General features: G+C 40.2%; 1 protein-coding gene across 1 annotated transcript; it reads left to right on the top strand.

The window, feature by feature from the left end:
- The first annotated feature begins 7654 nt into the window (after positions 1 to 7654).
- Positions 7655 to 9700, top strand: lratd1 (LRAT domain containing 1). Its single transcript, XM_079887435.1, has 2 exons — positions 7655 to 7802; positions 8060 to 9700. Exon 2 carries the CDS (start codon positions 8097 to 8099, stop codon positions 8877 to 8879), a length of 783 nt encoding a protein of 260 aa, XP_079743561.1. The 5' UTR covers positions 7655 to 7802; positions 8060 to 8096; the 3' UTR covers positions 8880 to 9700.
- The last annotated feature ends 2459 nt before the right edge of the window (positions 9701 to 12159 follow it).

Raw genomic sequence — 12159 nt, 5'->3', positions numbered from 1 at the left:
ATGAGGATTTTTTTTAATATAATGTATTCAGTATCACTGTGCCAACTCCAAAATGAACTAGATATGATTGCCTGATAGCTTCAGTTCCCAATGCATCTTAGCCGCAGAGACATAGGCCTGTTTACAGAAAATGCAGACACTATTGCAGATTGCAAAGAAATGCAACGATAAAGAATAAATCAACTAAGAAGTGATTCCTTAAATTTAGCAGTCAAGAGGGATTCTACTCATTTATATGTATGGCTGGTACACTTCTGTTCATGGTTAGCTATTTTGAATATCAGATTTCTTACTCTTCATTTCCATACACGTCTTTACTATAAATCTGAGTGAGCTGATTCGGTTTACTTGTAGATTATTTTTGTCATGCACTTCCCAGGAGTACTTCAAGCATGGAGCTTCTAAGAGCAAGCCTGGGGCAAAAAATGCATTAGGAGATTTTTTGGAGGGTCAAAATATACTGTTTTCCCCCCAATAAGACTTCAGCAATCACATCAACAACCTAAGATATAATCACCACTCTAAATTTCAAAATATATGGTAAGCAGCACAGACTACTGTTGTAGTCTTCACAGTCACAGTGCAATGCATCTGCATTTATGACAAATCAGCCACGAGTATTTTCCAAAGCATGCTTAATTAACCACCTGTGCAGGATATTGACAAAAAAAGAGAATACATCATAAAGAGTTATAAATCATTGACTTTAAACATATGGTACCTTTAATTGCATTCCGTTGTAATTATGTTGCATATTATTTTTCATTAGGCATCACTCCCATCACAGATGGAACAAGCACATATGAACATTATGAAGCTATCTCAACAAAAATGACTCGGGGAAAAGGATTTGCCGTCTTTGCAAATGGAATTACAAAGATCTAAAGTTAAAAATTGCTCATAAAACATCTTATGGAATTTTAGTTTCAACCATATTTTAGGCCTGGAGGTTTTTTACAATGTTTAAATCAATTTTTTAAAAATGTTGTTCAGCCCAGGCTGTCTCAAGCGTACACTGCAAGAAACCATGGATGTGCCATAGCTTTTTTTCTGTGGTTTTATGGCTAATAGGCAATAGCAAATGCTGGCTGCTATGAATTCAGAGTAACAGCGTGATACCTACTTTCCTGCTTGAGGTTTGAGCCAATGTTCCTAGAGCACAGTCCTCTGCCTGCATGACTGACCTCTACATGACCCCAGTTCCTTTCTAAGCAGGTTTTCTCCTCCTTTGTTTAAATGAACCAGACTGGTTCCAAAGCTGGTGATCACTATGCAGAGAGAGAGAGAGAGAGAGAGAGAGAGAGAGAGAGAGAGAGAGAGAGAGAGAGAGAGAGAGAGAGAGAGAGAGAGAGAGAGAGAGAGAGAGAGAGAGAGAGAGAGAGAGAGAGAGAGAGAGAGAGAGAGAGAGAGAGAGAGAGAGAGAGAGAGAGAGAGAGAGAGAGAGAGAGAGAGAGAGAGAGAGAGAGAGAGAGAGAGAGAGAGAGATAGATAGATAGATAGATAGATAGATAGATAGATAGATAGATAGATAGATAGATAGATAGATAGATAGATAGATAGATAGATAGATAGATAGATAGATAGATAGATAGATAGATAGATAGATAGATAGATAGATAGATAGATAGATAGATAGACAGACAGACAGACAGACAGACAGACAGACAGATAGATAGATAGATAGATAGATAGATAGATAGATAGATAGATAGATAGATAGATAAACTATCAGATAGATAGATAGATAGATAGATAGATAGATAGATAGACAGACTATCAGATAGATAGATAGATAGATAGATAGATAGATAGATAGATAGATAGATAGATAGATAGATAGATAGATAGATAGATAGATAGATAGATAGATAGATAGATAGATAGATAGATAGATTATTAGATAGATAGATAGATAGATAGACTATCAGATAGATAGATAGATAGATAGATAGATAGATAGATAGATAGATAGATAGATAGATAGATAGATAGATATATAGATAGACTATCAGATAGATAGATAGATAGATAGATAGATAGATAGATAGATAGATAGATAGATAGATAGATAGATAGATAGATAGATCACATATTATTTCATACAACATACTGTATGTAGAGTAATCAATGAGGTATAAAGCAAAGCTACTGATGCAACAGACCTTGAGAAATACTCAGGAACATCCTGTTAACAATGTAGAATTTAAGTGGAGAATCACCAAGGATGATTCACATCTCAAGGATCAATTTTATTGGCAGTCAAAACAGTTTCAAAACATCACATCTGAATGACATTTTTTTCCGCATGTCTTGGTGGATTAGACATGCTGTTAACAGATCTCCTAGGCCCTCATCAAAGAAATGGCCTACACATAATGAGATCCCTTAGGTACTGCATACACATTTATGAGGGTCTAGAGGGTGTTGGAAGCACCAGAAGATACAACAATGATACATGACTTGTTGTAGGTATCTATGACCTAATTTATACATAGACACACTTCCAATTAAACATAATCATCCCACGGTCAAATTGTTCTTGGCACCATTTTTTGCTGTCAAACAGCAAAACCGTGAACAAACCTCAAGGTGCTGATGTTAGACTGAATGCACAACTCAGGCAGTCTTTTGTTTAACCAGACACAAGTTAAGCATTAATTTTGAGGAACATGAGAACGTGTTACAAACAAACCCGGAATAACAAAGAACCACATTCAACAGCATTTAATAGTTAACTTCGCTAGTCTCTAAGCATGTCACAAGGCTGACACTTTAACACACACTAACTGCTTTCCCTCCAGAGAGAACAGCACAGACGCTCTCTGATCTTAGAACAGGGGATCAGCGCATCTGTCAGGGGTTGTGGAAGAATAAACAACAGGAGCAAACTGGTTTTGAATGAGGAAGGGTGGGGGCAAGGGCTGTTAAGTTGTCAGAGGAAATGGAATGTGCCGATCTGCCAGCGTTTCCTCCTGCACGTTCAGCTGACAACAAAATATCACCCTAGTCTGGGAAAAGTCATGGTGCTCATTTTAAACACACAGATAAAAGTGTGGAAGAACATGGCCCCTTCTTGCCTTTCCTGAGATAAGGAACTGTTGAATCATGAGGTGAGGCCACTCCCTACATGTTGAATTAGAGTTAGAATTGGACAGGATGAGGAACTGACTGAATAGTAATTCAAAGAAATTGAATACCAATAATTGTTTTCCCATCCTGGTCCAGAAAAGTTAATCAATTAAAAATAATGACATTTATAAACTAGCATCCTGTTTGCTACCTCAATTCAAATTCCATTGCAATTCAAATAATTTAAATCTTGCACAACCCTGCAAGATTTATGGAAGAAGAGGCTGTTTCACGATCCACCTCGACCAGAACTTGCAGGTCAGCATGTTAAAAATTCAGACAGGTGTCAGAGGAAAAACTCAGTATAGCGATTGAAGGTAAACAAGTGCATTGACCAGCAACTGGCAAAATAATTATTTCTGAAAAGCCAAACAGAAAACACCAATTACCAGTCAGTGCTTAGTCAAGTTGTTCACTCTTCAACATCCAAAAAGCCACAGCTCAGCTGGATCGCTTAAAATGCCATCTTGCTGTTTTTCCTCAGACAGTTTCCATTTGGCAGATGACATGAAAATGTATTTAATCATCGGACCGGCCTAAACCCGAAGCTTATAATTTAGCAGCCTCTCTTAGTCTGCCGTACTTTCTCCGAAGAAAACGTCCATCTGCTAAACCTCCTCGCACCACCTCAGCCTCTGCATTAACCCTTCTCTCTGACAACTAGTTATTAGCTCATTCTCTCCGAGTGACCAGACATTTCGAACTCTTGTTTTTCATTAGTTCCTCGCCAGGCTTTCTAATGGGTCTGGTGGCAGATAAGCACACATCACTAGGTTAAAAGCACAGGAGGACAGGATATGACAGTGCGGGGCTTCGGCCCTATAAAATTTCAGCGATGTTAAGAAAAAAAATCTCATATGAAATGCCACAGAAGGCAGCTGGCCCATAACAGGAAAACGGTCCTGATAATAGTTATTTGTGCAGTGATAGGGCGTGGGGCTGAGAATGCACTCCTCTCAGATAAAGGCTCAGGGAGCACGGCCTACTAATAGTATCGAAGTGTGGAAAAAAAGAGGGGGTGAGTAAGGATGGCAGCGCTGAAAGCAGAGAAGAGGAAAATGAACTGTCAGTGAGCTGCTCCATCAATAGCACATTGTGGTGGGAGTTCTACAAAAGGGCCATAAGGGAAATGTGTGAAAGAATTGTCAATACCCTCTCTCCACCCGATGAGGGAACACAATCTATAGTGCCATCTCAGAAGCATAACTCTTTCTTGCGGGGCTAAAAAAGTATCTGTGGTGTCCTGTGAGAGTAAGGATTAAATTGTCATTTTGGCATGGAAGCTGGACTCGCTCTATGGTCTAAAGCAGGGTCAAGGCCTTTAAGACAGGCATGGTTTGGAGCGCTCACCCTCTGCACTCAGAACCTGTGACTCACTCGACTGAAAGAGACTGACTGGGAGCGTTATTGTTGTGCGTGACAGCGAATTTAAGGGCAGGGGATATTTTTAGGTCAAGCCAGATAAATCAGATTTACACCATTCCTCGTAGAATCCTAATTAATATTTCCTCTTGAGAGCTTTAGTGAAACCACTTGAAGTAGGCCTGTATAAAAAATACCTGTGATAGTCACTGAGCTGAGGACACGATGATGAAAGAGTGCTTTTTTGAACATGGAAAATAATATAAGGTTTTTTGGCAGGATGGGATGTATTGTTTGGAAGTCCCAATCCTTTGCAGTCATAATGAAGCTAATTTTTCTTTGAATTGCTATAGTGGGATCCAAAAGTCTAGAATCATTGGCAAAGCATTCATTTTCCTAATTTAACACACTGTAAAATAATTTATTTTTCATAGAGTTTGACAATAATTTTTTTTTTACATCAAAATTTAGTTTAATTCAATGTAATTTGCTGTTTCTTTATTCTAATTATTGTGAAATTTGCTAGACATTTCTGAGTGTAAATTGTTTTAAAGTAAATCATTTTATTACAATTTGAGTAAAAAGTAAAAATTGTGGTTTGGTACAAAGTTGGTGATTGTTGGTGCACTTCCAAACAAAACATCCCATAATGATCATGTGTCAGGGCAGGGTTCATTCACACAGAATGTGTTTTTGCATTTAAAAATGGAATTAAAAAACCATTAAGGTATAGCAACTCGTTGAACGTTGAACTTTGAACTAAAATAACCAACTCATAAGAATAGTTTGTTTGTGAATCAGGCCACACTTAGCAGCAAAAAAATATATATATACATATATATACGAGAGATATTTCTTGACATTATTTCACATTACACTGTTATTGCTTTACATTCGATACAGAACGCAAACTCACATTTACAGCCCATGTGAAACATGAGTTCTTTTGGCCTTGAAGATGAATGCTGTGCAGGAAACACTGTAGCCTATGTCTCCTTTTATTGTTGCAATGACAGCACTTGTCTTGAACTCTGTGAGTTCAATGAAATGGAAGGAATACATCTGTACAGTCATATGATCATTGTCACAAATGTGAGTATTTGACTGAGAAATAATATAGAATTCTAAATATTTCCATTTTATGCGTAACCTTTCTTTGTTTTAACTGTGTTTTTTATTTCAAAGTTTAAATGAAAAACTAAAAATCCCAGATTTTCAATATAGTCTCAAGCTTTTGGACCCCACTGTATATATTACTATGTTTGCACTTTTCTATGGAATAATAACAACAAAAGAAGCTCTTTTAGGTAAAAACTCTATACCTGCTAGAGCAGAAGATAGATTTAAGCGTGTTTATCTGTATTCATGCAAAAGGGGTTCACATACACCAACTGCTAAACTCATAACATTATAGAGGGAATGATTAGTTATCTTGGCAGCGTTTTATATGAAGCCCATAAAACTGCTTTCTCAAAGCCTAAGCCTTCAGCTGGATATATTGAATGCAAGACTGCCACATGGTCATTGTTACCAAAAGCCATTTTTCTCCTGGTTTCCATTCCTCCACTCCTCTCATCCCTCTTTCCTCCTCTCCTTTGTTTGTGCTTGACTTGTTTTCCCTGGTGTTCTTATGATTACAGCGTGCTTGTTTACTGCAAATATGGCCCATCTCTATATTCCGCAGAAAAGTGCAGAACCCTGTGTGGATATTGTGTGCTGTCCCTTTATTTCCCTCATATCCTTTCTTTCTTTTCTGTCACTCTCTCGCACATGCACTGCGAGTATTCACACACTTGACACCTAGGTAAGTCTCCTGACGTACGCTGTGAAAGTGTGTATCCTATGTATATGTTTGCGTGTGTGCCAAAGCATCAGGATTCTTTTAAGGGTCATCTGCATCTGCCTTTCAGATAGATTATCTTTCTCTTTCTCTCTGTCACACACATAAGTATAGAGCATATACTGAGACACAAGGGCTATCCATTTCATAGGTGGATAATTGGATCTGTCTTTGCAGAATAATTATAATCTAAATCATTCCAACTTCAAGCCTGCCACTGGAGTGCCTTGTTTGTGTGGAAATTTGTGTGTGGCATATGGCCTATTATGGTAGTCAGAATGGCTTGTGTGTAAATACTGTGAATGTGCGTGTGCATAAGGGCTGAAATTTCATTTCAGCACACCCTTGATTATGAATGGCTGGAAGATGCCGCAAGGAATTACTCAGTCACTTGACTGTCCGAGTGTCTTGACAGCTAGTGTGTGTGTGTGTGTGTGTGTGTTATATATGTCCCTGTGTGTGAGGGAGTGAAATGGAGGATTCAGAGATCCACACCAGATCTGACAGGAAAACAGCATATATCTATCCTATCATATAGATTGAAGTCATCAATACTTGTACATCAGTTCAGCTGACAGCAATTGTGGCATAACGCTGATTACCATAAAAATAATTTTCGACTTGTCCCTCCTTTTCTTTAAAAATAGCAAAAGTCTGGGTTACAGTGAGGCACTTACAATAGAGGTGAATGGGGTCAGTTTGTGAATGGCTAACATAAGGTTCAATTTGTTAACATTGGATAACTACAATAGTTAACAAACTATCAATGAAAAATTTCAAAGCATTTATTAATCTTATTCAATTAGTTAACTTATTAACTTAGTTAATGCAATAACTAACACTGAGAGACCTTACTGTAAAGTGTTACCCATAAATGCATAAAATATGTTACTAACCTTTTCTGTGTACGGTTATACCTAATTTTACAGAAATGAGAGACCACTTAAAACTATTTTTTTGTGGTGATTAACTTTATGCCAACATTATGTACCTGAAACCCAAATTCTGCTTTAATAAAGTGTTCTCCCAGCAAACATAAGCTGTAACTTGTTTTGACAGAGCTAATCAACCATTCAGAAACCAAATGTCCTCATAATGAATCTCTAACCTTTCCTAGCTCAATTTCAAGCCTATTTACTATTGTTATATTTGACAAATCTGCCAAGCCATTCGGTTATTGAAGGCTGTGAACAACACAAACATCTGTAATATAAGACTCTGAGCAAAGGTTTAAGTTTTTCATGAGGGCTCTGAACCAATCGCCAACAGGAGGGCAGGTTTTGCTGGTCGGGGCGGAGTTTTCTAGACTATTTAAAGTGCGGCGGTGCAAAGTGTTGAAGAAGCCAGTGTACCTTGGAGGACACGAAAGGGGGAGGTAACGCGTTTGTTTTGGAGACCTTGCGGGATACACACAGCACCAGCACCGATGGAGAGAAAGGACCATTAGCCATAGTCCTGGGGAAATACGCAGGTATGCGTCCGTTCGAGGTGTTGTGTTGTGAACTTCTTAACACGAGCCTCGTGAGCAGTTCAACATTGACTCGCCCTTTTCCTCTTTGTGCCGCGCTCTGCGCGACTGGCTTGTTTACGCACCCAGGTGCGCGTGGTGGTTTATTGTGTAGTGAGGTGACTACTATGGCTCTGTACCTAGACAGCATTTCGGGCGCGTCAGAATCATTCTAGTACGCCTCTCCAGTATGACACTCACATAACCCTTTTGTATTTCAGAAGCAGTATTCCATGTCTCTCCTCTGCCCTGTTATTGATGGGAAACCAACTGGACCGGATCACCCACCTGAACTACAGCGAGCTACCCACCGGGGATCCATCGGGCATCGAGAAGGACGAGTTACGTGTTGGTGTGGCGTATTTCTTTTCCGATGAGGAGGAAGAGCTGGACGATCGATCGCAGTCGGACAGCTTTAAAGACAACAACAGCCCGAGCAAAGACGGTCCGATTGCACTTAACGAGATCGAGTACTCGGCGTTCTGCTGCCAGGAATGTATATACTCCAAACTGCGAGAGAACGAGGACCTGAATGTTTATTCTGTGAAAACTTTATTGACCATGTGCAAACCCGGGGATCTACTGGAGTTAGTGGCCAACGCACAACCCCCGCACTGGGCGATCTTTGAAGGGGAGGACCAGGTTATTCACCTCTACAAGGGGGAGATCCGCAAGGACAGCTTGTTTGAGATCAGCTGCGGTCGACAGGGCAGGATAGTGAACAATCGGTACCGCTACCGGCCGCTGCCCGCTGATTTGGTGATGCAGAACGCGAGCGGGCACGTGGGGCTCAGCAGTGGCGAGATTTGCTGGACGAACTCGGAAAGTTTCGCAGCCTGGTGCCGTTTCGGCAAGCGGGAGTTTAAAGCGGGCGGGGAGGCGCACTCGGTCGAGCAGCGCTACTTTCTGAAGGTGCACCTGTCCGAGAGCACCGCGCACACGCTCATGTTCCGCAGCCTGGAGGAGATGATACGCGAGAGACGGCGAGTGGACGCCAGTGGCATTCTGAAGGAGCTGTCCCTGGTGACCGGGAAGGAATGAGCGCATTGGGACTCTCTGCATGCCTTGAGCAAGGGCTGCTTACCTTTATTTCAGGACTTTGGGAGGGTTGTGCTTATTTGTGTAAACATGTTTTGGCAAAGACAACGCCCCTTTTGGTTGTGCTGTGAGAACCGATGGCCCCACTAAAGTCACCCTGTACCTTTAAAAAGGAAAAAGATAAAACATAAGGTGAGCCCTCATCACAGTTCGCCCATGACAGTCCCTTCAAATTCGCACCCGAGCTCTGCTGCGGCAGATGGTGACCACGATGCGTTCACATGTCTGTGGCAAGCCGTTTTGACATTTATTCCTTAAGACTAACTAGTAGGCTAATTGTTTTTGTTTCTAACATTCATTATTCACCAGTAACTAGTATCTTTTCTCTTTGTCCTAGCAGCATGTGAATAAATACTAGTAAGCTAGTGTGTATTCCAATTGTTACTAGAGTTGAGATCAACATCAATAGCTACTATTATCTAATTAAAACGGGTAGCCTACTAGTGCCTAAGGAATGTCTATACTGGAAGTGAAGAGTTCATATCTGATCCACCTAGAATTAAATGGCAAAAAATTGCAATATGTATCATGGGATAGTTGCTTGTCATTGTCAGAAAAGTACTATTGGAAGGAATAATTAGGCTATTGGACTACTTGCTGCTAATTAAACACATGCACTGGTAACCTTAAATCAAATAGGTAGTTTAAAGGAATACTTGTTATACAGCTTGCCACATTGTCTCTTATTTGACTGAACTCTAGCTTTACCATGAAACATGGAGCTCGGTTATTGCGCATCTGTGCAGCTGCATTAGTTCTTCTAACCCCCCACAGGCGACAACACACGAGCCTTTGTTTTCATTCTCTTACCAACAAATGCAGCGAACATTCTTCTGTTTTTGGAGTCCATATTTTTGTATTTCAGTTAGTACGTTTAAAGAAAACTGTTTTTATTCAAATAAACGTAGATTGCCCTATGAAAATTGCGTTGGTCTCTAGCTCTTTTTCATACTATTTTGCCTGCATACAAATGCAATAAGCGAGCACGTGCTGGGCTGAGGCAGCCTCACGCGAGTGACTAACCGATGCACTATAATTCATACATGGACCTTCTGTGTTGTTCACAGTATCGACTATCTTTCTCATTTGGTTTTGGGGGATTTATTTCCGTTAGCAGGGCAGTCGTTTGTTACCATTGCTGCATTAGTATGCCTTATAGGCAGCTGTTGATACATGGAGACACTGTTCTTTTGTTCCTGGCTTGTTACTGTTGATGATCATTAGCGTGTTTCTGACCTTGACTCTGAGACATTGAGTGAAAAAAAGTCCTTTAAAAACCCTACAGCCACTGAAGCATTTCATTCTGTTACTTGTCTATGCTACTTTAATTATACATATCAAGTTTATGGCCGCACTGCTTGTGGTCCAGAAACCATACATCCAAATTAACTGCAGTCTCCATTTTTTTGGCTGCAAGGTTTGCAGTAAGTAATGGGAGAGCTGTGTATAAGTGTGTCTGCACATAGACACTCTCAAGCACCAGTAAATATGGTCATGCTCTGTTTGTTTTCCTATTAGAGGCTGTAGGCTGCAGCTGGGATCATTTATGCTTTATGTTCAGTGGGGCTTGATTGGCCCGCAGGTCTGTGTGGCTGGACCCTTTACAGAGCTTGTGCTGCTGGCCAACACTAACAAGTCACTCTGAAAATCAGTTTCCCTGAAGCAAGGCTGAAGTCCATTCTTTGCAGGTTTACCTTTGTGCTGCAGGTTATGAGTTTATATCAAGCACAACGTAACTGTTTGAGCTGTGTTTATGGATTTATACACTGAAGACACATTTCTAAAATTCCTGTCCTGTTGAAATATTTTCTAGATTTGTTCACTGTTCAACATTTGTATCCATTTCACACACACCCATTACTGCTTATTGTCTTTGTGTGTCTATTCCAGGTCATAATCACGAGTCATTGTCATGCACAACAAGTTATGTCAGGTGTGCCAGTTTGAGCCGTTAATATGGAAAGCGGTGGATTGTACAAATGAATGAAGACAAGTGGGGCAGGTTTCTAAAGGCTTGGGAAAGGTTGCTCACCAACTGTCAAATGAGTTCATCGTAAATGTTACAGATTAATTCACTGAACGTCTGCAGCACTTTTTACATCTTACAAACCTCCCACAATCAAGTTTAACCAGGCATTTAATTTGTTGCATTGTGAGTATTTCAATTAATTATCATTCTTTCTATTGCAAATATGCCTCTTTTCTGTCTAAATTGGGCACATTGTTATTTGCTTGCCACAATAAATTATAATCTGCTTTTACCAACCATGGAAAGCAGGCATTGAACGATTTTAAACTAGATTTGTGTACATATTCTCTTGACTATGGTAAAAGTTATTCATCAGATTATAGAGAAAAACATTTTAACCAGGCACACTCATATTGGTGGAATAATGCTGCACAATCATAGTAAAGTACGTCCGATCTTGGAGGAATCTTCCACCATTTAAAAGTTAGAACTGAGCCTTGTAGTGTATACTCTGACATTGTACTGACAAGTATTAACACTCACACACTCATTTTATTTGGCCCTGAGTGTGTCATCACCATTGTCTCTTTAGTGTTGTCTCTACCACATTGTTGTTCACCTATCCCAGTAGCCCCAGTAACCCACTTTTTCACAATACGATTTAAGGGATCCCCTACCTTGACATTATCCCACCCCCACCTCATTTCCCCTTTCTCTAAGCCTGACAATCTGTCACCTGTACCGATTCCTTTTTTACTGAAGCTGGAAATTAAGGATAGTGGGGCAGCGGGCTATATGTGGAGAATGAGGACAGGAGTGAAGGCGCAATGGGCTGAGGGAAAAGATGTTGCCAACATGAGCTGAAAAGAATATCTTTAGCCTGAAACAAAGTCTGCCTCTCAGTGATATGCCATATGTGTGCCGTCCTGTTTGTGTGTGTATATGTGTGTTTGTCACACTTCGTAACCTGTTACTGGGGAAACCTCAGCCAGTCGTTTGAATATTGAATATCGCTTGCGTCTACTGAATATTGTTTTACTTGAAGGCTGGAGAGAGGATGAATGCATATCCAGCCTCTTTAACGGAAAGCTTGTTGTTTTTGCGTTGATTAAAGAACTAACGATAATGCATTTGCTTCTGCTGAGGGAGAATTATGCATAGCATCTGAGCTCCACAGAAATCCTGCCTCCCTTTCAGACTCGATCGGATATTCATTTAAACCAGCAGGCTAGCTGGTAATCTGGCCTCAGGAGG

The sequence above is a fragment of the Squalius cephalus genome, assembly GCF_949319135.1.
Source record: "Squalius cephalus genome assembly, chromosome: 12".
Lineage (NCBI taxonomy): Eukaryota > Metazoa > Chordata > Actinopteri > Cypriniformes > Leuciscidae > Squalius > Squalius cephalus.
The sequence above is the reverse complement of the archived record's forward strand: the minus strand, read 5'-3'. Positions and strand labels throughout refer to the sequence as shown.

What these genes read in the sequence shown, in the direction of transcription:
- lratd1 (XM_079887435.1), top strand. Translation starts at nt 8,097, where the DNA reads ATGGGAAACCAACTGGACCGGATCACCCACCTGAACTACAGCGAGCTA.